This window comes from Diorhabda carinulata, chromosome 5, assembly GCF_026250575.1.
Source record: "Diorhabda carinulata isolate Delta chromosome 5, icDioCari1.1, whole genome shotgun sequence".
Lineage (NCBI taxonomy): Eukaryota > Metazoa > Arthropoda > Insecta > Coleoptera > Chrysomelidae > Diorhabda > Diorhabda carinulata.
This window is the reverse complement of record NC_079464.1, coordinates 13886379-13912632: the sequence shown is the minus strand read 5'-3', so window position 1 is coordinate 13912632 and position 26254 is coordinate 13886379. Positions and strand designations below refer to the sequence as shown.

General features: G+C 31.5%; 1 protein-coding gene across 2 annotated transcripts; it reads left to right on the top strand.

Annotated features, from left to right (window-relative positions):
* Nucleotides 1–349: 349 nt before the first annotated feature.
* On the top strand, nucleotides 350–26254 carry LOC130893703 (uncharacterized). Of its 2 annotated transcripts, none has more exons than XM_057800013.1 (11): nucleotides 350–555; nucleotides 8247–8441; nucleotides 15092–15304; nucleotides 17552–17818; nucleotides 20703–21074; nucleotides 21198–21374; nucleotides 21457–21636; nucleotides 21880–22056; nucleotides 22132–22336; nucleotides 22983–23249; nucleotides 24615–26254. In XM_057800013.1, exons 1-11 carry the CDS (start codon nucleotides 468–470, stop codon nucleotides 25021–25023), a joined length of 2550 nt encoding a protein of 849 aa, XP_057655996.1. In that variant the 5' UTR covers nucleotides 350–467; the 3' UTR covers nucleotides 25024–26254. The 2 variants fall into 2 exon arrangements, with proteins under 2 accessions (XP_057655996.1, XP_057655997.1); XM_057800014.1 differs by lacking the exon at nucleotides 350–555 and adding an exon at nucleotides 8031–8107.

The following is a 26254-nucleotide window of genomic DNA, read 5'->3' as shown; positions in this document are numbered from 1 at the left end:
AACAACATAATTCGACAATACTTCATAAATATCTATTAAAAATATAATTATAAGTAATATATTGTATGATTTTCAAATTACAGCTTTTATATGCTGAGCTGACTGAAACAGTAAATCCTATTAAAATAATTCATCATCCTTTATAGCATTACGTCCAAAAATAAAAGTATACCGTGCCATAATCGGGTGTCGAAGACGATGAGTAATTTTTAAAGAATTATATTGAATATTAATGACACATAGCGAAGCTTCTTCAGCGGGCCCCACTTTCTTTCAACCATTATGCGCCACTGAGTTCCATCATGGGTGTCTTCTGGTGCAAAGAAATCGGTCGGCCTGGTTTTGCGACAGTCTTCAACCGTTTCTTCCACGGTCAGTGCTGACGGTACCGCGGAACCTGATACTAACGACAGGTGCGAAAAAACCGTTGATGTTTTTATAACTTTTACGCGAATATCATTAGAAAGATGTGTGCGATGATGACTGATTCGAATTTTATTTCAAATAGTCGATTTATAACGTCGCTTTTAGTTTTTGGAATAACTATCATTAAAGGTAAACGGTTTTTATTTCATTTTAATGAAATGAAGTATTTGAATGAATGCGTACAGTAGATAACGGTGTGCAGCAGATCGAAAAATGTCGCAAATGGTAAATGGGTTATTTTATCACAGATATATCTGTATGAGTTCTAAACTGCAGAAATATTATTCAAATATCAAAATGAAATCTTATTATTTCATAGTATTAATGAGATTTCAATCTATTTTTTAGATAATATGATATTTGTCCCATATAAAAAATATCACAAAATATATTGGGCTTTGAAAGAAATATATGCCAATTCATATTGGATATGAATTTTTGTCTGTACGTTTATAATACAAATATTCTCGAAGAAATGGTACCCGTTTCAGAAAATTTCTAATAATTCTATAAAGCTCCAAGACTATTAACCGAAGCCGACAAATTGTTTCCATCTGTTGAATTTTTATTGGACAAATTGTTCAAGGAATTTTGCGAATTTATTGTTTTCTTCCGATATGATAATTATCAACTATTTTTCAAATTTGTCAGCTGCCACTAATAACAGTTCAATTTTATTGCCTGATTATAAACGAATGCCGTAAAAACATTGTTATAAAATTTAGTGATATTTCCAGTTTTCCTTTCCTTTCCGAACCGTGTTTTATTTTGAATATAAGTAGAAAAGTTTTATTGAATACTTGTTCTGAATGGCACGTAGTTTCTTTCAACATATCTCCATCATAATCCAATTGCTACAATTTGTTTCTGTATATATTATCTATGACAGTTTTAATCAGCTCATGATTTTGTAACAAACTGTGTTCATATTTGTGAATGACCATTTATTCGTAAATTTACTTTGGTCTATCCACATATTCAGGGGGAAAGCATTTTTAAAAATAATCTACAACAAGTATATTTAAAAAGAAGGAATAGAAAACAATGAATTTGGTTTATAAAATGGATTGGGTACGTGTAAAGCATTGTTTACAATTCAAGTGTTGATTAAAAGATGTGCGAAGATAAACCGCGATGTTGTAAAAGCGTTCGATAGAGTAAAACATGATAAGATGTTAAAAATTCTGAAAAAATCGTTTATAGATGATAAAGATATATCATCAGACTGCTAGCCTTCTCGCTAATGAAGGTGTGTTGGTTAATGGAAAATTGATACTCTTTTAATGACCAGTTCGCTCGAAGAACTTCCGAGGCTCTTAGGCAGAAGCATAATCTGTTTCCATTTGTTGATTGAAATTCACTATCGTTTATATACAATGTAGTCGGTATTGGAATAAACAATTTTCGATTTATTCGAATTTGTCGAAGTCACTCTAACAATTTTTAAGATTTGTTTCCAAAAAAATCATTGTTCTTTGAAGGGTTGCTTTTGTATGTAAGCATTTTTATATTTTAATTCGAATTTCGCGCTCTAGATAGGGAAAGTTGAGAGGTTATGTTGGTAACACTGATCGAGACTTGGGTCAGACAGATGTAATTTTGAATTGAATTTATTCTGGCCATCCAAGAAATAAGTTTACATGTAAAAATAAAATAACTGAAAACTGAAAGTGTTTCGATATTTCATAAACACAAATACAAATATTTAACTGAAACGATCTCCTCGGATTACTCCCGTATAAAAAAATCTAATAGTTTGGTATACCCGGTATATTTGGATTATATCGTGACAATATTGTACAAGTATTACGTACGACGTAAAATAATAGAAACGTGAAGTATGCGGGTAGTAATTGACTCAATACAACATTTTGTCGAACCGGTATTTCTATCAGATATATTTGACCTACTGCAAATTGATTGATGAAAATGAGCGTCACCAAAAATGTATATAAACTGTATATTATTACGTTAGTTTTATAATACCGTTTATAATTTTTATTGTTGATAATGTACAGTTGACGCATTAACGGTTTGATTGCATCGAGTTATGAAATTGATTTGATTGTGGACAATCATCATCATATCATTAGGATAAGGACTGGGAAGACATCCTTATAATCAAATTAATTATAAATCTAACAATAGGTAAAGGATTATATAGACAAAATTCCCAATAAAACAATACTTTAAATATTCTTTCCTTGAAAAGGCTCTGGGTGAACAATCCTATTAGAAGAATTTAAATAAAAATAGACTTTGTTGAAGACGTCACAGGTAGTCAGAAAGAAAATAACAAAAACCGATTCCTCAAATAAAATACACAGTCAAAAAAGGACAAACTATTTCCCAATTACATCTAAAATCACATTTCTAACTGGATAATAGTATAAAACATACTACGTATCCCATCCAACAAATCAGAATATTATTAATAAATAAAGAAATACCGTGTGATTCGCGCTTTTTCAAGAAGGCGTCATAAATTATATATAAAAATAATAATAGAAATTTGAAATATTACCAAAGAAAAGGAAGAGGTTTGATAAGTCTACCATAATATTAAATATTGAAGTCTGCTACTAAACTATCACGACCCAATTTAGTATCAAATTTTTGCTGCTTACGTCAAACAAGTTATACAAGAATAAATAAGAAAAAATAGCAACAAATTACAATTGATCTCAGAATTAAAACAAATAGACTGTAGTAAAATCATCTAAGTTAACAGAGGGAAAAATTACTAGTTGTTACGATGCCTTTCAATATTCCAACAATATAAAAATTGTACAAATATATTTGTAATATACAGACATTTCTTCAGACTCTATGCCTTTTTTCAATCTCTTTTTCTATGGCATTTGATAAAACCAAGGCACATGTTGTCCCTTTAACAGGGACAACATTAATATTTAATGAATCATTTCTACAAGATATTTGGAGCATTTTAATTTAAACTTGTAATAATAAACATCAAAATATTCACAATTTTATTATTAGTAGTAAGGGGTTTTCCAATAAGAGGTGTTATTTTGATATTCAAAGAAAAATGCCATATTTTGAGATTAATGATCGGATGTTTATTTCATTATAAAGAGGAAGGTATGCCGTTAATAATGGAACACAACATCAGCCAAATGGCCGCCACGACTGCGCTTACAGGACCATATCCTTTTCATGAAATTTTCCGTAACCAAATTGCAAAGCGGCTGCCCTATGTCCTCGATAGCCTCACGAATTCCATCTTTGAGGTCTTGAATCGATGCTGGACTGTTGGCGTAGACCTTATCTTTCTTTGTTGGCCCCAAAGGAAAAAGTCGCAAGGTGTTAAATCACAAGATCTCGGTGGCCAATTGTGATAATCTCTTCGAGAGATAACACGGTCCGGAAATTTTTCCCGTAAAAGATCGAGATGGTTTCGTTGCTTGTATGGCACGCAGCGCCGTCTTGTTGAAAGTAAACGTTGTCCAAATCAATACCATCCAATTCCTGCCATAAAAAATCATTAATCATCTTTCGATAGCGCAATCCATTCACCGTAACTGTTGCTCCAGTCTCATTTTCGAAAAAGTAAGGTCCAATGACACCGCCAGACCATAAACCGCACCAAACAGTCACGCGTTGAGGATGGAGAGGATTTTCAACAATAACTCTTGGGTTTTCCGAGACCCAGATTCGACAATTTTGTTTATTGACGTAACCACCAAGGTGGAAATGGGCCTCATCAGTTAAGATGATTTTTCGATGAAATTCCGGATCATTTTCATTTATTTCAAGGACACAATCAGCAAAGACACGACGTTGTTAATGATCGGCCGGCTTGAGTTCTTGTGTTAACTGAACTTTATAGGCCTTAAGACCCAAGTCTTTATGCAAAATACGGTGTAATGACGTTTGTAGAATGGCTAATTCCAAAGAACGACGAGAAATAGACAAACCTGGGTTTTCTTCAACACTTTGGGCTACAGCAGCAATATTCTCAGTTGTTCTTGAGCGACGTGCACGGGTTTTATTCTTCACATCACTAACTTGTCCCAACAGCTCAAATTTTTCCACCAATTTCTGTATTGCGGTCCGAGAAGGGGCTTCACGTCGACCCAAAAATGTTTTAGTTTTACGAACCGTCTCTTCCAAACTTTCACCATTTTTATAGTGAATTTTAATAATTTCAATGTGTTGTTGAAGCGTGTATCGTTCCATTTTCATTAATGGCGTAGTTTCTACTTGTCAATTGTCAAAAAATGACATCTTCAAAAGTGATATTTACCGAAATAGCGGGCTTTTCAAAATAACACCTCTTATTGGAAAACTCTTTATTATTTTCAAAACTAAAACTTCTAGCACAATTAATTATTTTGATTTCCTAGATACGAAATTAGTTGTACGCCTTCATATTGCTGGAATACACTTTTTTACCTTTTGGTTTATGTTTTTTTTTTCATTTTGTTTTCGAATGTTATGAATTGAATTGGCTAGGGTCAAGAAAATAATAGAGATAATATTACTAAGGAAATTGCTTGGATTTTTCGACTAATAAATAATTTTAAACCTAGAAAACTTGAATTATTACTCATGTAATATAATTAACCCATATTTTTTACATAAAAACATTTTGTGAAAGTAAGTAAATAATGTTCATATTTTAATTTGATTCTAAAAACAACAATTAAACAGAAAATATTAGATAATATTCTAGAAAGGAAATTTAATAACAAACTGGAGTTAACGTAAAAATGTTGATCACCCTAATAATATAAAAACGATAAAAGAAAATTATCCAGTTATGAATAAGTCAGTAGAAGGTACAGGCGCTATATTACAAGCGTGGAATATTCTATTTGATAAAAAGTCTCTACGTAACAAATTTTCGAAATTGCACTATTTCTTGAATGGTCACGATTATGGGGAAGTTTGAAAAGTTTTCATATTCAAAAGACTATGTGGCGTTACTTTGAAACTATGTTTCTAGCGAAGTCAGAATACCTACAATGCCTGGCTCAGCTTATTCTGAAATAGACCTCACGATTGACTTGATTGATTGACTTGAAACTGTTGAAAAGCACCTTGTAATGAGTAGAATTTAGAGTACAGATGTAACGCTGGTTTAACCGAGTGTCAATACCATTTTAATTCAATTCAGGAAAATTTAAAATTGCTTTTAATACCTACGTATAATTGAAAAAAAATTCCAATTCCTACAACAAAAGCCCAGCGCATGTGAAGCGTCGTGTGCTTATTCGTGCGTATTAAGTTTTACGTATTTATCTCAAGAGATGTTAGCTACATAGATTCCGTAATAATTTATGAAGCAGGAAATGAACGCGAATCTGATTTTCTCTATTTTTCAGACGTCTTCAGTTGCATTTTCAGTTTAATTAATAGGGAAATAAAGATAGTATTCATTAAATATTTGATTTTACATTAAAAATTATTACAAAAATTTTATAAAGAATACAGAATAGAAGACATTTTCCGAACTATTAGACCAGATAAAAATATGGTATCACGCATCGTTATGGCAATTACATGTTTTGGTAAACGACATTAGATGCTGTTCACATCTATTTCCTATAACTGTTTTTATGATGTGACAATTATTTTTTATTTTATTGCGATTGCTTGCGTTTGCACTTCTGGGAATAATGTAACTCATTATATCAGACAACCCATCAGTCTTGAAATTAGTACATTATCCATAATCAAACTACTTAAGTCTTTTTTGGAAGTTTACCATATATTGCTGGTGATTTTATTGGGATTTTATTGACAAATAACAATGGATATCAACTATTTTTGGTGATAATTAATGATTGTATTAATGCCATGGCATTATAGCTTTAAGTTATTGCTTGTTAACCATTCGTTATAACAATATCTCACACATTGATATCTATTGTTTAGGCAAGATATTTATGGTCGAAATTCATTTAAATTTTACATTTAATTATTATAATCGACATATGGCAAATGGCGTATCAGGCAGATTCCGTTGGTATTAGTATAAATTAGGATTGGTTTGTATGCAGATTCTTTATCATGATGATTGATATCGAAGTTACTTACCGTTAACAAATTCTATTGAATAGTAATTTATACGGTTTACTTATAAGACATTCATGAAATACATTTTATTATTCGTATACTCACTCAATAAGTCGTGTGACTGACAGAAAGATGACGCTGGTAATATCAAATCCATATGACGTTTATGAAGTACCAACTTTCAAAAGGCTATATGTCAAATTTCATGACATTTCGATAAGTGAGAAAAAAGTGACAGCCATTTAAGTGAAGCTACTTTTGCTGGCAATGACTTCAAAAGTATTATTCGGAATCTGCTCCCTTGAAAAGAACCATTAGTTATTAGTTAATTGTATTTAAACGTGGTCGTACAGACACCGATTATGGTGAATCGTCTAATCGTGCAAAAAACATCAAAAAAATTATATTTAATCGTAGATTTACAATTATACATGAATATTTGATCATAAGAAAGCTTGTTTCGAAGGGGGTGCCGCGTTTACTCACAGTCGATCGCATACAACCACTTGTTGATGATTCAGAGCAATGATTGGTCATATTTAGACGTAATAAATCAGATATTTGCTTCGATATGTGACAATGGATGAAATATGGATCAATTCCTTCATTCTGGAATCTAAACGATCATCATCTGAGTGAACTACAGCCGGTGAATCACGTCCAAAGATTCAAAAGTTGGCTGAGAAAGTTATGGATTCAGTAATTTGGAATGCGTTTGAATATTGGTCATCGACTATCTCCAAAAGGGATAGATAATCAATAGCGAATACTATATAGAGTGGTTGGATAGTTTGAATGAAAAAATCAAGGAAAAACAGCCTCATATGTCGAAGAAAAAACAAGTGTTTCACCATCCATCCACCGTATAGTCCATAATTACTACTGGATATTAGCTTATCTCAAAAACATGCTCGTTAGTAAGAAATTCAGCTCAAATGAAGAAGCAATTGCTGAAACTGGAGCCTATTTTGAGACAAAAGACAAATCCTTCTACAAGTATGGCATCGAGAAGTTAGAGAAACGTTGGAATGATAGTATAGCCCTTGAAGGAGTTTACATTGATGAATAAAATCGATTTTTTGGTAAAAAAATATGTTTTTCTCAATTAGTCACACGATTTATTGATATGGATTTCATTAAACAAGACAATAATGTCCATTTCAAGTCGTTGGTTACAATTTGAAAATTTGGATGTATTATTTCTGCTGTGGATCGGTGAATATCAATTATGGAAAACATCAAAAATGATCTTGGCCTGGTTAATAATTTCATAAAATACCATATTCTTCAATAATCTTAATAGGTATCACATTGTACCATATTTTGAAAAGCATGCAATACGTTGCTGTAATCATTTTGATATTATCGATGTTAATGTTTATAGTACCATGAAGTCATATGCACGCTAAATGATGAGACAATAGAATATTTTGTCTGTTTTAAAAGGATATGTCATTTTAATATCGCGGATGTTGCTTTTTTTATTTCCTTACGGGTGAAGGTCATCTTCGTATATAGAAATATGTGAATTAATATCATAATAATTAATATTCCATAAGCGATAATTTAAAATGCACATATAGGTCAGTTACTCAAGAAACGAAATAATAATGAATGAAAATTATTACTAATCACGTAGGTATGAATGAATGGAATAAAGACTTGACTTGACTGGATAAGCTGGTGGTGAAATTAGAAATACCAGTAAAATTATTGTGTGAATGTGAAATAAAAATTGGAAATTATAGATTGACATACTGATCTCGTTTTTTTTTCAGGAATATTATGCGAAACGCCTATCGAATGTAGTTTTCCTGGAGCCCCAGCTCATTCTTCTATAGTATTTTCAGATGAGAATTTGGGTCCAGGTACTGTTGCAACATATTCCTGTGAGAGAGGATTTGAGCTATTGGGTCCGTCTCGAAGGGTATGTCAAAATGGCTTATGGGTTCCAGAAGGAATACCATTTTGCGGTAAGTTACAAATTCAATAATATATAAATAGGTATCGACAACAAGTTTATATTATCATTTTAGTTTTGTCGTTAAACAGAATCGATAGTTCATAAGGTATCTATATATTTTAATAATAATTTTTTTTATTAAGTTATAGAGCTGAAATTTTTTACAATCTTCTGTAGATAGTTTCAGTTACACTCTATATATTTTTGCTATTCCTCCGGAAGCTTTCGGATACATTTTTCGTTCAACGTTTCCATCGTAAGACGAACTGTATGCGGTCAGGCGATGTCCTGCAGCACTGTCGCACTACGGATTGGAATATCGCTTCGTTTTGATCTGTAGACAGGTTTCATCGTGTTTTTCTATAATTTTGCGCGATATTCAGTGAAAAAATCAACCGCAATTACTCCTCTCATGTTCTAAAACACTTTTCCCGTTGACTGTCTAACCTTCGCTTTAATTGGCGCGCCTTATTCTTTCGATCTACACTCCATAGACGCGCGTTTACTCTCCAGGATGTATCCAAGTCTCGTCTGTGGTTGATATTCGGTACAATAATTTTTTTCCTTCCTCTTTATATCGCTCCAAAAGACGCGTTCAAACTTTCCAACGTGTGACTCTGCCCAAAATTCAGAAGTCTTGACTTCTGAAGTTAGCTCAAATTTTGGAGTAACCGAGTTTTTACAACGTTGACGTCACATCTCGGACTTTTCGGAAAGACATACACTATTTATACACTTGAGACTTGGAGAGGCGGTCATTACCGAATTTTTCAAATAATTTTCGATAAATTTCCGCGGATTTTACATTATCTTTGGCCAAAAAAACCATATTGAATAGATATTTGATATTTTGATTCTTTGATTAATTTGCAAAACTTTTATAGTTTTGAGCAAAGTCATAAACAAAAAAAGCTTAAATTATAATCTATTTAAAAAGTGAATTCTAAAGATACTTAACTATTTAATAACACGAGATGAATAATAAATAAGAATCCAACGAGCGAGCATTATTCCAAGTTTGACCTACTTGGAAGTCGGAAGTGTTGAAGATATGATGTTTATTACAAGATTAAAAACACGACAATATAGTAAAAATGAGGTCGGTCGATGTTTCTGTTTTGACTATATATTATTGTACTTGTCGTTTTCGTAAGGTGTATATCTGGTAATTATACAATGTGTATAAAAATCATTATGTGCTAAACTGTTTGGTTCACTAGAATAAAAATTCAGATATTCAGAATACTCAGAATAGCGATTGAGCATAATGGGAATTCTACGTTTTCTTGCAGTCTTCGAGCCAATTTCCTTGATATTTTCCTATTGTAGAAAGGGTTTTTCATCTTGATTTTGCGATAATTAAGACGTGATTGCTTTCAGAAAATTTGTGTTATTCGCGTATTAACCGGAAGGTTTCACATGCTAACCACTAACCAGATATCATTCATAAACTGTAAACGTCTGTTTTATCTATGCTCATCAGACCGTAATAAAAGTGCATATAGAAAATACTCGTGAAAAAAGAAAGTGTTTTCCAGCATCGCCACCGTAATGTACAGTCAGTACAATAATAAGAAGTACATATTGGTTTTTGAAATTGTACCGAAATCAAATCAAAACGTGAGAAAATCTGATGACAATGAAGAGAAATTAGAAAATAATTTTTAATATTCCAAATCTATTTAAAATAAACGAATCTTCTCAAAAGTTACTAAATTCTAGTTCAAAAACTTTGAACATACTAGTGTCAAATTTTGTGTATAAAAAATAATATTTTAAAGGTTTATATATATATTATAATATGAACTGGAAAAAACTTATTTATAAAATGTATTTCTTTGGAAAAACAATTTTGCTTTCACTTAGAAAATGTGAAAGCTTAATTAGATTATTCAATTAAACGATATTATATTTTAATAATTAGTCGCAAGTAACTTTATCGGAAATGATTAAGTCAATAAAGTGCCGTTTGTTTACATACGTTTATTTATAAAAAATATTTCAATATTATAATGTTTTCGTACTAGTTCTTGCAATAACTGATCAATTCAATTTGTGATTTGACACTGAGCATATTTGCAGGCTATGATTTCCCATCTATAATTTTCATTCCTTTCTTATTGTCCATCTATTATCTGTTTCAATTTCGTTAATAATCACGTAATTGAAAATTTTTTCTTTGTTTCTATTAGTAAGCTTCCGATATTTTATGAGAATTTTCTTCAAAAACATTCAGTCATACTTATCCATCCTTCTTACTTTTCTCTAGATATTTAAGATGATAATCACTTCTCAATCCTCTTTGGTCTACTTTTCCCTACAGTATCTTGAATAGTTCTCCAAAAGCGTCTCTTATTTTTATCCTAATTTATTCTCAATTATTTTATCACGTCTTTCTTCTTCTGTTACGATGTCTTGCAAATCATCAACAAATTATTCATATTTTTAATGAAATAATTATTGTTTTCTTTTTTGTACCTGTTGCTTTATTACTATTATCATAATACTTTTTTGTTTTCTTTCTTTATATTAAAAGTATAATATCTGATAAATTTTGAGTTACAAGACCGCCATTTATCAATACGGAGTTTTGCTATATCATATTTAAACAGACTTTCTCATTTCTGCATACTTCGAAAATTTCACTTAATAATTCTGGCATTTTTTGCAACTTGAAATTATTAACCTAGATATTATTCACTAAATGATAGTCTAAAAAAGGGTAAATCAGGTTAACCCCATATTTCCAAAACCGCTCGAAGCTCTACACAAATTGAATACGAAAAATTTGTCCTCGAAAAATAAACCGGTGGGTTAACTAGGCCAATCGACAAACTACGACAAACTAAAATGTAATTTAACGACACACTCTTCTTTAAATGTAATAACCAATTGTTAGTATTGAAGACAATCTCGTTTGGTGAATATTTGGGGTAATTACATGTTGTAATTGGTTTACTCAGTTATAATTGGTTATGAGCGTGGAGAATCGGATTAAACAAAATTTTAATTCCAAAAAATCAAGAAATAAGACTTTAGACATAATTATCAAAAATAGATAATTCGAAATACTTATTTTTTCCATATAAAATTCTACTAAGAAACTTCTTACTAAGAAATTTGGAGAGGTCTGTTTACAAGAAGACGGCTTTATTAAATTGTATTTTCATGAATTTATTTGCTAGAATATTCTCTTCCAGTTCGTCTTAAAACATATTATTCACAAAAATTATATAAGAACCGACCGAACGCTTAGGTAAATCCTTAATCTTCGGAAATTGCTAAGAATTTTTTCATATTTATTTCTAGAATTTACGCTACCAAAAGGTTAAAAAACTTAAATTAATTATTGATGTTACAGTTCATCAATCGGGTGCTAAAAAACGAAATTATTTGATTTGCTGGAATTAGAAAGTAAATTATGCACGTGTTATGATATTTATTAGTCATATTACTCCGTAAAAACTTTCTTAATAATTCCAATGACGATTTTACAGCACTAGGATGTAACTTGTATCCTAAACGACTCGGTGTTAAATATAAGCAAACTTGTTTGATGAAATAGAAGTATAATAGTTATAATAGAGACATGTAAAATGAAAGAAAATGATTTCTCTTTTGGTATATTGTAAATTTTAAATGGCATATTGATATGTTTAAATGAATAAGGTTAAAATTACGATTTTATCATACTGAATTCATATAACTGAATTTATGATAAATTACAGAGATGTATAATTTTTCCTAATAAATCGTCTCGATTTTGTTTTTTTTTTTGATAGAGCATTAGTTTCACGTAAAAATTTAAGGTTTGGCCTAATCCCGTCTTAATAAAATGTTTTTGTAAAAAATACCATTAATTTGATATTTTCCGTTGTGAACTCACATAATTTGTTGTTACATTTCCGTATACTTAAATTTTTTTTTATAGAAATTGTTTACAGCATTTTTTTAATAAATCCCTGTACCTTGAATCCCATCAAAAATACTGTTTTGATAGTTTTCAGACCAAACTATGATCATAATTTTTTATAACTTAAGTGCAAGACTTTTCTCTATTACTATGTATGGTTAGTACATTTCTTATAATTGCTTTGTCTATTACCTCCAGGCAGAGCGAAGGAGTATTCTTTCAATGATAATAAAGCTAAGAAAAGATCCATCTTTTCGTTACAAGGTTCACTAAATGTATTACGAATATAGCATATTTTTCAATCAGCAGTAAACATCAGAAGATATGGATCTGAATGCGGGCTGGGAAAATTATTGGAAATGATTGTGACGCCCAAACTAAGTCATTGATAAAAATTAGTCTTTACATTATTACTTACATTATAAATATATATTTTAATGTAACAATAGCAATTTTATTGACTTATAATTATAGTTATCGAAATAAGTAAAGTGGAACTAGTGTGTGTGTACGTATGTGATTTGTTGCGTTACGAAATTATGGGGATATTGAAATATAAGAGCCTCAGATTCTTTGCGAAAACTGCGCATTATACCATAATTATACCACTCTTTTGACGTGTACACTGGTCAAATTAATTGAAAAAAAACTACCACAAATGGAAAACTTCCACCTCCAAAAGTTTCTATAGAACTTAGCAACTGTAGGTTTACTAGGTAGTAAATTTCATTACTAGTGATAAAACCAGCGAAGTAAAACATAAATAACATAATAAACCATAACTACCACCAAACGTGGTAACAAGTAATACTTACCTACCATTGGAATGTACAAATCTCTCGTTATGCCATGATAAAAAAACTTTCACCATCATATGTAAACTTTATTATTTAATAAAATACATTTTTCATAATCGAGGAATATATGGAAATGGGGAGTGTTAATTATTAAAGACTTATATAACTATTGCTAACGATTTCTAACTAACAACAAGAATTAATGTATATATATACAGCGGGGGTCTTATAGCTTTCTTAGCCGCATCCAGTATTGCGTACATTGTTCTATCTATCCACTTGTTTACCTGGATAACTCTGTCTTTCATATTTTATTCGATTCCTTCCTTCTAGATCTTTGAGGGTCTTCCTCGTCTCCTTCTATTCTGCGGTTGATACATCGATGCTTTCTCGGTCATCTGCTCTGCTCCATCCGCACCAGTTGATTAGTCTGTAATATCTCAGAAGTTGTGTATACTCGATCCGTTCTTCGTCGTATATCTACATTCCGTAAATAATCTGTTGTAGATATCCTGCATGATCTTTTTAAGTAGTCCATTTCCAAAGTGTCTATATTTTTCTCCTGTCTATCTGTTTCAAATTCATCAATTTAATTCGGGAATAAAATCGATTAATAATTGAACTTAGCTCGTTACTGCAGTTTTTTTAAAGATACCTTAATAGTAGGTATTTATTCAACTTATGAAAGTATACAATGTTGTACTCTATACATACTTTGTACAATTTGTATTGATTCAATTCGTATATTTGATGTGTATGATGTTAGAGTTTATAATATAAAATTATGACGATATAATAATTTTAAAACCAAGAGAATTTTAACTACAGTTTTCGCTTCATATAGACAAAATTCCCCACTAGTAATATTTGGTGATATGTTCAATTAGCGTTTACCTTCATTTCCTCATGCTTTTTTTTTCTAATTTAATTCCATCATTGCAATCGGCAGCTCTAGTTTTACACGGTAAGTTTACAGTTTTACCTGCATTCCTCTTGTAAGATGGTCGATGACCTGAACAGAGCACTTAATGAATGCAATTTCCTACCATCATATACAGATTCTTCGCAATTTTATTAATCGTTACAAATTAGTGTGGTTAAACTATTATTTTATATATAAAGATTTGGACAAAAATTGAAATATTTTTAGATATTTTTCATGAGAAAAATTCTAGTGGGCGAACATGGCAGTTTCAATAGACATTATACGCAAAAGTATGTTTGATATTTCTTTCTAAAAAGTTATTTGATGTAAATGGGAACTTACATTCATGTCGTCCTTTGAAAATTTATATCAAAAGAAAAGCTACACAATAATGAATCTGTTCTTTTTCTTAGTATACAATTTTCATAAAAAATTATTTATCAAAAGAAAATTAAATTGTTATAGATGTGCCCTCATTCAACCTTTACGAATTTTCAAGTGTTTTCTTTCATTTCGGTAGAAAATAATTTGGAAAAAATCAACTTATATGTCGATTTATTGAATTCGATCCAAAGAGACAGGAAACTAATCGAAAATATTTACATTTCTCACCGATTACTTAAACTAACACAATAAATCGATTTGCATTTACCAATTAGTCATAATCACTTTCTCTGTAATGGCATTATCACTTCTGGAATGAAAGAAAGTGTAACATGATGAAGGCATTTGTATATTTTTATGCTGTTACTATAAATCAGTTTTATCAATTAACGTATAAGGATGTGAATATTTTCACGGAAATGTATAAAATTGCAAGAGTCGTTGCTAAATAACCACTTATTGAAAATTCATAATTATATTTTGGACTAAACTGAACTCCAGTTAAGAGTATGACTGATAAAAAAGACAAAACATGAAAAAGTATATTTTGTGGAGTATCCATCTATGTAATATTGATTGCGTATTGATATAAAAGAATTTCGGAAAATGAGCGAAACATAAATTTGAAAATTTGTTTTCAGTTTTGAACGTTGCTGCTGGTAAAGCTCCCATGCAAGTTAGTACAGACTCTGGAGGTATACCACAAAAGGCAATAGACGGAAGTACGAGCGCATTCTTTAGTGGAGAAAGTTGTACTTTAACGAAACCCGAAAGAAATCCTTGGTGGTATGTTAATCTTCTAGAGCCGTATATGGTACAGTTGGTGAGATTGGATTTCGGAAAGCCGTGTTGTGGTGAGTACTCACAAACACGTTTTTTTGTTGAAATAATTCAATGTTTAATAATTACAATACTTCCTTCCAGTATCTTTAATTTTATCAGCAAGATAAAAATTAAGACAGATTCCATTTAATTAATTGTGAAGACTACAAAACAACGAAATTAGAAACAAATCAAAGCTCATGTATTTTTAAAAACAATACCTTGGCCATTTTATTGTTAAATTTAATATACTTGTCACTGTATATGCGTTGAATTTTTTGGAAAAAACTCAAGGGTGGACGTATCTAAAATTAAATTTGAAATTTAATACTCCGGTTTTGAGTAACCTTACTCTTAATGCCACCGGAAATAAATATGGTTTCTTCCTAAGGTATCTTTATTTATCTGGGTTAATAAAAGCATTAACTATCGTGTGAAAAGAAATTTTCCTTATTTCAGTGGGTATAATTTTACAAATAATATTGTCTCACGAAGATATTATCCAAATTAGTTTTAAATTAATCATTCATTATCGCTGCAATCGAGGACCATTATGTGATATTATAATTTCAAATTATTCAAATGTAAATACGACGTGACAATATAATACTCCTATTGAGTTGATATAGCTGATGATTTATATGTGCTCGCTAAGCACTCATTTATTGACTATTTTCTCACGAACTGTTTCCTCTCTTTCTTTTTCTTTGTTTTCGCTAGCTTCTCTTCCCACTCAGTATTCCCTCCGCCTTGCTTATAATGTCTTTATTCTTATCTCTCGTTTATTATTTATTAATTTCCATTTTTCCTATATTTTGCTCAGTTGTATCGTATTTTCCATTTAAATAGAATACTCTCAGCAGTTTTTGGCTCATTTCTTCCTTATTCTTTGTGATTAAAAACTCCTCTCTTAGCCTCTTAAATCCGTTCCTTGCATTTTTGAATTATCACCTATTGTTACTATTTTTGTTTCACTCCTATCTATTGTCATTTCGTAATATTTAAATTCCATTTGTTAGGTAATGTTACAAATTGTTTACAATGTGTTCAGATATACATAGTTAACATTTACAAGTGTTGAAAGTTATGGATAGGTAATCGTGATTATTAGGTTTTATATTTATAAATGAAATACACAGTGGTTAACATTCATATATTAAGTCTTTATTTAAAAGACTACGTTTTCGAGAAGCGTCCTCACGCTTGAAAGAGTCGGTTTGTACTGACTGAAAAACTAATAATAAAATATTTACAATGAGGTCTAAGCCTCTCCTTAAGAATCGTAAAATTACAGATGTTTTACTAAAATATATGCATTACTCCGAAAAGTAAAAAGAGTCCTTTGTGTAACCCATGTGTCCGGGGTCATAAAACAGAGGTAGGACTTACTTTTCCTTTTCTAAAATATCTTTCAACTAAATGTTAAGTTTCCTTAAACATAAAATCTAAGCATAATGTTAAAATACTAAAATAAAAAATAATTTGTAAAATAGGATTCAATTTTGCTCAGAGAAATTCAACAACAAGAGTATTGAAACTAAGCTAAGAAACATTTTAATGTCTTTTTAGTTTGAGTTATAAAAACAAATCAATCACATAAAATTTCATTTAGTTCCGATTTCATGATTTTATATAGTTATTGAATTATTTTGTCCACTTTGGTCGTCTAATAAGCTCAATGAGAATAAAATAGCCAAATATATATCACTGTTGATAAATTCTTATTTTCGCGACATAGGAAAATTTGTAAAAGATGACATAATTTCGTTCTTTGCGTTAACGCATCGACTGAGCTACAACTGCATCTTTGGGTCAATGGAATATAAACGAAGGTCTTTAGAGAAGAAATTTGGCCATGACATTCTTAACCTTAACCTACAATTTAAAACGATGACGACGAATACAGTATGAAAGCATTATATATATATATATATAAGAATCTATAATCGACTGAGGAATTTGTTTTATGTTGACATGATTTATTCACAATAAAATTTGCATATTTTTATTGGAAAATAAGAACAAAAAAATAAGAAAGTGTCATACATGAAAAGTCCGCTTTTTAGTAACAAAAAAGGGTAAATATAAAATTTGAAAAGTGAATGAATTCGAAAAGTATGTATCAACCATCTCTCTCGGACTTTTTAATACCTTCTTTTAAATGACATAAGTAGAAAAATTTAGTCTACAATGAAGTGTGATTGAAAAAATAATTAAAATTCAAATATTAATATTTTTATTCTTCTATATTATTACACATTTTATTTTATTTTTTACAGGAGCCAAAAAACCCGCAACTATAATTGTTAGAGTTGGTAACAACAGACCGGATTTAGGTACGAATCCAATTTGCAATCGATTTACAGGGTTTCTAGAAGAGGGTCAACCCTTATTTCTTCCTTGTAATCCTCCAATGCCTGGAGCATTTGTAAGTGTGCATTTAGAAGCACCTACTCCGAGCCAACTATCTATTTGTGAGGCATTCGTTTATACAGATCAAGCATTACCGATTGAAAGATGTCCTCAGTTCAGAGATCAACCACCAGGTAAGTTATTTGACGATGTCTATTAAGATAGATACTAAACTTTAAACAATAGTAGCATAAAACAAACATAAATAATTTTGTTTTCAACTAAATTGCAATTATATATCATATATATTAAAAAAATTGATGATTTCCATTCCGAGTCCGTTCAGGCGTTCTACCCAACCGATTTGCTTAATTTTTTTTTTTCAATGAAAGGTATTGATGCACAGATCAGCCATCAACCATCGGATTTCATCTAATTTTCACCATTCTCAAGTTATACTCAAATGCGATTTCCCCCCTGTACATTACTTATGGGAGTTTTTCACATACACACGTTCTATCCTCAATATCTCAGGTTCTGTTCAAGATAGAGACTTCGTTTTGGTTTAAGAACACTCGCTGAAACACCTTCTTTCTTTTGAGTTTTTGAACAATTAAATCGGTTTAGTAGGAGAGGAGCTAGTCGCGGACATTCAATGTGGAGTTATAGATTTTTGCAGGTTTTTGGCAATTTTTCTACATTCAAATATCTATATCTCAGGTTCTAATATAGCTACAGAGTTCGTTTTGGTTTAAGAACCCTCGCTGAAACACTTTCTTTCTTTTGAGTTTTTGAACATTTAAATCGGTTGGAGAGGAGCTAGGCGCGGATATTCAATGTGGAATTATGGATTTTTGTAGGTTTTTGGCAATTTTTCTACATTCAAATATCTATATCTCAGGTTCTAATATAGCTACAGAGTTCGTTTTGGTTTAAGAACCCTCGCTGAAACACTTTCTTTCTTTTGAGTTTTTGAACACTTAAATCGGTTGGAGAGGAGCTAGGCGCGGATATTCAATGTGGAATTATGGATTTTTGTAGGTTTTTGGCAATTTTTCTACATTCAAATATCTATATCTCAGGTTCTAATATAGCTACAGAGTTCGTTTTGGTTTAAGAACCCTCGCTGAAACACTTTCTTTCTTTTGAGTTTTTGAACACTTAAATCGGTTGGAGAGGAGCTAGGCGCGGATATTCAATGTGGAATTATGGATTTTTGTAGGTTTTTGGCAATTTTTCTACATTCAAATATCTATATCTCAGGTTCTAATATAGCTACAGAGTTCGTTTTGGTTTAAGAACCCTCGCTGAAACACTTTCTTTCTTTTGAGTTTTTGAACATTTAAATCGGTTGGAGAGGAGCTAGTCGCGGATATTCAATGTGGAATTATGGATTTTTGTAGGTTTTTGGCAATTTTTCTACATTCAAATATCTATATCTCAGGTTCTAATATAGCTACAGAGTTCGTTTTGGTTTAAGAACCCTCGCTGAAACACTTTCTTTCTTTTGAGTTTTTGAACACTTAAATCGGTTGGAGAGGAGCCATGCGCGGATATTCAATGTGGAATTATGGATTTTTGTAGGTTTTTGGCAATTTTTCTACATTCAAATATCTATATCTCAGGTTCTAATATAGCTACAGAGTTCGTTTTGGTTTAAGAACCCTCGCTGAAACACTTTCTTTCTTTTGAGTTTTTGAACATTTAAATCGGTTGGAGAGGAGCTAGTCGCGGATATTCAATGTGGAATTATGGATTTTTGTAGGTTTTTGGCAATTTTTCTACATTCAAATATCTATATCTCAGGTTCTAATATAGCTACAGAGTTCGTTTTGGTTTAAGAACCCTCGCTGAAACACTTTCTTTCTTTTGAGTTTTTGAACATTTAAATCGGTTGGAGAGGAGCTAGTCGCGGACATTCAATGTGGAGTTATAGATTTTTGCAGGTTTTTGGCAATTTTTCTACATTCAAAGATCTATATTTCAGGTTCTAATATAGCTACAGAGTTCGTTCTTTTCTATTATAATGATTTCTGATACTTATTTATTGGATTCGATGCGAGCGAAGCCGCGGGTAAAAGCTGTATACAATTTTTAAGATAAATGGTGGATAGATAATATGAAATGGATATCTTGTGTTCAAATTGGTTGAATTTCAAGATCACTAATACGTTTTTTTTCTGTAATATAAACAAAATATAAAATAAATTCTATATGTCAAATTACAGCGACTATCTTACAGCATCATACATCAATATACAGATTAGATTTTCTTCCAGAGTGGTTATTGACATGATTTCCACTTGAGAGCTTTTTTCGACTCGAGCAATTTTAATACAAAAAGGTCAGTGCTCTGCTTTTCAATTGATAACATAATGTGAACAGCATAAGCATACAAAGTAACAACATTCTTTGCATTTTTCATTCATTCCAATGTATAAGTTTTCAAAATATATGTTGTGTATATGTGGATCTAAACGTAACAAAGAAAACATTAAAAACGCGTGAAAATTGAAGCAATATATTCGGGGCGTGGTAAATATTCTACATGTTGATGAATGAAGTATAGAATAATCTTCCCGTTGGTAACTGAACCTGTTTCTCACGATGAGAAGCTGATAAATAAAAAACGAAGATATACGATTGTAGTGAAAGTTTCATATAAAAATTGTACGCTGTACGCCAATTATAAATTCTCAGGAATAAATTTATTGAGAATACTCTAGTTGTTAGATTTCACTTGTAAATACAGGTGACAGATGAGATTTCAACAGATGTTGAAACGTGGAAGTTATTCCGTTAAAGTACTATTTGAAAACTACCGTAAAGTAAATTCTCAGAACCCTAATTTTTTAAATCAAGAAATCATAGTCGTACGTTAATTTATAATCTAAAGATCAAATTCTCGATTTTCGTCATACAGGATGAAATTTGAACTAAATATAGAAAAACTTGATTTTTTTGGAGTTTGGAGTCAATTATATGAAAAGTATTGATCTTAATATTACAGTGAGGAGCTTCTTCAACTTATTCTATTCTATTTGCGAACAAAATATAACAAACTTTTGTTTTAATTAGGTAGTACAGCAACTTACAATGGAAAATGCTACATCTTCTATAATAGACAGCCTCTACCTTTCCGCGAAGCTCTCTCTTTCTGTAGATCAAGAGGAGGAACTTTGGTCGACGAGAGCAATCCTGCTCTTCAAGGATTCATTAGTTGGGAATTGTGGAGAAGGCATAGAAGCGACGCTGGAGGGCAATATTGGATGGGAGCTATAAGAGATCCAGATACCCGCGGATGGAAATGGTTGAGTGCCGAAGACGTTACAGTTTCATTTTGGAATCTACCAGTTGGCAATGGAGATTGCGCCCGCTATGACGGCACTAAAGGCTGGTTATGGTCCGATACAGATTGTACAATGCGTTTAAATTATATTTGTCAACATCGTAAGTGTAATGTTTATTATTAATCTAATTTTTCTAATATGCGAAGAATTAAACAAATATACCATTTTTTGTATCCAGTAGCATATGAAAATTGTTTAGTTGTAATTTTATTTATTTAATCAGAACCGAAAGCATGTGGACGTCCCGAACAACCACCAAACTCTACAATGATTGCTCCAAACTTCAATGTTGGTTCAACAATCGAATATTCTTGTGATGAAGGTCACCTTCTAGTAGGACCAGCTACCCGAGTTTGTTTAGAAACTGGATTTTATAACGAATTTCCTCCGGTCTGTAAAAGTGAGTATAGTTTTCAGCCGTTTTACTAATCACTTATCGCTTTTCTTTACTATTTCACTTGAATAAATTTTGTTTACTTCAGGAATACAGTGTGGATATCCAGCGGATATATCCAATGGAGAGTACAATTTGGTGAATGATAGTGTTGGCTATTTATCAAGAGTTATTTATTCTTGTAATGAAGGGTATGAGATGATTGGACGAGCACAGCTGGCCTGTGATATCGACGAAAGATGGAACGGACCGCCGCCAAGATGTGAAGGTACGTTTTCAGCTTGTAATCGATAATCACCTTTTTGGATAATATAGAACTTACTTTCTTGAATATTCGATACATTTTCACACTATTCATATTATGAAGCCCACTGATTTTTGTCGCACTCAACTAAATATTCATAATACTTTCATAAGTATCGTTAGATTTTCTCTATACTACATAATTGTTTTTATTGGTTGTCCTTTAACATCAAGCACTGATTATTATCTTCTTAATATCTTCTTACAGCCATCCAGTGTGAACCGCCCGCTCCAATAGAAAATGGAAATGTTGATATATCGAATGCTACAATTTTTGGAATGGAAGTAACATACAGTTGTAACAATGGTTACGTATTAAATGGACCAGAAATATTAACATGTTTAACCAACGGACATTATGACAATTTGCCGCCAACTTGTGAAAGTGAGTACATTTAATTTATTCACGGAATATCGAGAAAAATTGTTCGTACAATGAGATTCTGATTATTTTTTATAGTGGTAGCAACAACAGTAGTGCAAATTCCCGAACCGACACAAACGACAAGATTTGCATCAACAACAACAGTAACGACAACTCTATCACGATCAACTGTTACAACCACAACTCGTCCAAGAACAAGAGGTACTCGCCCATCACCAACAACTATACGAGGCATTGATATTGTAAAAATAGCTAACAGAACTAGAAGACCATATTCAAGGTGAGTATTTATTTCAACTAATATGTCTTATGGCCTCGGCTGTTAAGGCAAGTACTGTAAATTTGAAATCATTTCAGTCGTTTATGCAACGTCTGTCGTGAAACTTGGATATTCAACACATTGAGTAGTAACTGTTTTATATGTGAAAAACTTGTTTATTCAAATAGAAGATTTATTCTTCGAATACTAATTCAAAAATTCAAAATCTCGTACAGGAAAGAAAATGTTCTGGATAAAGGATTTGTTCTTTATCATGATAACGTGTCATATCACAAGTAACGTGAATTTGTGGTTGCTCATAGTCTTCCTGCTTGTGCACATCGTCTTTACTCATTTAGCATAACGTTATTTCTGGTTCTTCTCGAAACTAAGAAATGCGTTAAAAGGGAAAGGTTTTATCAACACTTTTGACATTGACAAGGATACGGCAGAGCGTATGAAGGTCATTTCCTTGAAAAATGCTTCTAATTATGGATTCAGCGTTAGCATAAGTGTATTGCTAACCAAAAGTAGTAATAGCAGCAAAATAAGATTATAATTTAAATTCCATGTTACCTTTTACTTAGTTTTTACGGTTAATTTTGTTATTCTACGTACAATAATTATTTCTCGAGTTGTAATATGTATGAATTGTAATATGTTGCAGAACACCAACAGAACTTAGATCATCAACTGTTTCAATACCACCATCTATAATCGTAGCAGGACATCCTCAAGACAACGAAATAGCTGGTAGTTCTAATATACAACATGGAGAAACACCCAACGTTAATGTACCACTCTCGGTTGATGGAGAAAGAAAGGAAGCTTTCGGTGCGAAATTGAATCTTGGAGCCATTATAGCTTTGGGAGCTTTCGGTGGATTTATATTCTTAGCAGCTATAATTACAACTATAGTAATATTAGTGCGAAGGTCAGTCAATAAGTCGATACTACAGCTTTCGTAAAACCGGCATTTAGTATTTTGATCAAAGTATTGTATAAAGTATGAGCTATTCAAAGGATGAAGGAATATCCGAACAGAATGAAGCAGCGTGGATAATTTGATGGAAGGATCGGAAATATTTGAAATCTATAAATCAATCATCCTAACCTAACCAATCACTGGTTTGGATAGTCTTGAGTTCGCATTCTTATTTATTGTCCCATTTTGCAGCGTTTTTGCCGTGCTTTGCATGTTTTCCTCAATTTGTTTCATTTTTCTTTATTTAGCAATAAATATTTAAATCAGATTTTGCTGTATTTTGGTTATTTATTCGTTTATAGTATATAAACTCTTCCAAAAGGCTATTATCTTGTTTTAAATTAAAAATGCTTCTTTTCTATTAGAATAAAATTTCTAAATTTTTTATAGGTCAGCGAAAATTATGTTTTATAACGGAATGAAAGGAAAACTAACAATTGGCTTTGGTGTTCTGGTAGTTTAGTATATCTTCGTTTATACTTTCATATTTCAAAATAATAATATTAACCCATTTTCAAACAGAAACCACTCCCAACCTGAAATAACTGTATATTTGGAATTGGCATAAATGTTAATTCATAATTTTTGCGGTAGCAGTGCGGGTACGTCAGCCAGATCATCCCATCGACTACCTTCCCCTAGCGCGATGCCCTCTCGATGGTATACCTTGTTGGCGTTACCTTTTCCCGATCAGCAAATTGGCCGCAGGGAATTTTCCCGAAGCTATCGGTCCCACCGAGCGGGATACTTTTCCAACCCCATGTAGAAACAAGTACCTGAAGATTTTTAGTGTAAAATGGTGAGCTGACCCGCACTGCACTGCATGTCTTGCACTAATTAAGCAGCACAGATAATTAAATTAAAACTTGTTGTCTATATACGATTAGGAACACCAAATATTTTTAACGAATGGTTAGGTATACGTGGGATGCTTTATATACAGGATCTTCTCTAACAACAAAGGTGTATTAGCAGGTCTTATTAACATTACGAGCTTCTAACAAATGATCATAAGGCAGTGAACAAAATGGTTTTTTTGGTGTTGGTACTTTCAAAGAGACGATTGGAATTTACAGAGATATTATACTTTAAACATTTTGATAACGAATAAAAGATTATTACTCACAAATAAATAAGAAAAATCGATCCAAATTTGAACTAGAATGTTTGAAACAAAGGAAGAAATGATCGATTCTTGATTTGTATCGTATTATTGAAAAACTTAAACTGAATGATATTTCCAATTAATATTTCGTATTTTGTGAATTCCTCAATCTAATAATTTGAAATAATCATACATATTTTATTTCGCAGAAACCAAAGTGCCAAACATTACCGACATCGAGCATCCCCAGACTGCAACACTGTAGCTTCTTTTGATTCATCCAGCTCCGAGTCCCGAAACGGAGCTCTCAATCGATATTATCGTCAAGCATGGGAGAATCTCCACGAATCTGCTGGCTCAAAAGCTGGTTTACGTGCAACAAACGCAACGAATCATTCACCACTTCGTAGAAAAGAAACTTTAGACGAGCCTTATAGAACAGAACGACATCGTGACGGCTCAGAAATGGTCGTTTCGGATTTGTACAGTGGCGCTAAAGGCGTCGAGAAGAAACGACACCATCACCACCATCATCATCACGAAAGTAGACCACATAAAGAAGGCAGAGAATGGCGTGATTCGCGACCTCCTCCTCACAGAGAACACAAAAGATATTGACAACCTTGTATGGTTATTACAGTTCAATACGAGGAATAAATTTATTCTTATATTGATTATTAGCAGCTTAGTTTTACTACGAATCTAATATAAGCTGATTTGAGGTATCTGTTTTTATGTCAATCGTTTTATATTTGATATCTCTTAATTTAGATCGGCTAGAGTAAATCGTAAAGCGTAAGCTTCTACCGACGACTTTCCAAATATTTCTGAACCAGGTGTATAAAATAAATGAGATGTAGTATTCATTAATAAATTTAGTAGGAGTTTTTGAAACCGTTAACCATATTACCATTATACAAATACTCATTACATTGCAAATCTTCCTCAGAGATCGAAGGTAAACTGTTAATTATTTCGATAAATGTCTGTTAACGAAATTTTATATTCCTAGATGTTTTATTTAGGTTGTCACTTATTTATTTTTATTGTTGTAAACATACATTTAGTCCTGGTTTAGGAATATTTAAGAATGAGTGATTTTAATATACCCCCTAGATACTTGAACTATTTCACTTTGAAATTGTCCAATACTAATCATTTATAGAGAAATCTATCTATGAAAAAACTATTTTTGGGTTAATATAAAATATACGATGTTGAAATAAAATATGATCGGTGAATAACACAATTTTGTTGACAAACACCCTTGCTGAATAAATAAATATGTGAAGGTTGTCTCAGTGAATAAATTAAGTATCTACCTACGTTTATACAAATTTATATCGCACTTGTACATACATTATATTAATTATTTATTATTATGCAATTATTTTTCTAAGAAAAATACGACTGTCGATATACCTAAGTAATTTTTCACAGCAAATTTTATTAACCATGAGATTTGCTCATTTAATGAAAAAATTTAATGATTTGAATACGAAATATTATTAGAGAGGATTAGATTATTAAATAATATTTGTAAAAAGCTTCAAAGAATTACCTATATAAATTGAGAGATTGAAGAGCGAATGAAATCTGTTCAATTCAATATTATAATAAAAGTTATTAGATTTTGTGAAAAATTTTGATTGTAAATTATCATCATTTCTATATATTGTTTTATAATAATCTGATATTCTCTGTTATCGAAACGATATTTGGTGAGTGGTATTGTGGGTTGTTGATGTGGCGCAGTCGTTAGTTAGTCTTAAATGTATCTTATGTAATTTTTCGTTGAATGTAAGTTATAATTGTAGAAATGATTATTATACGCATGTTACTAAATAAA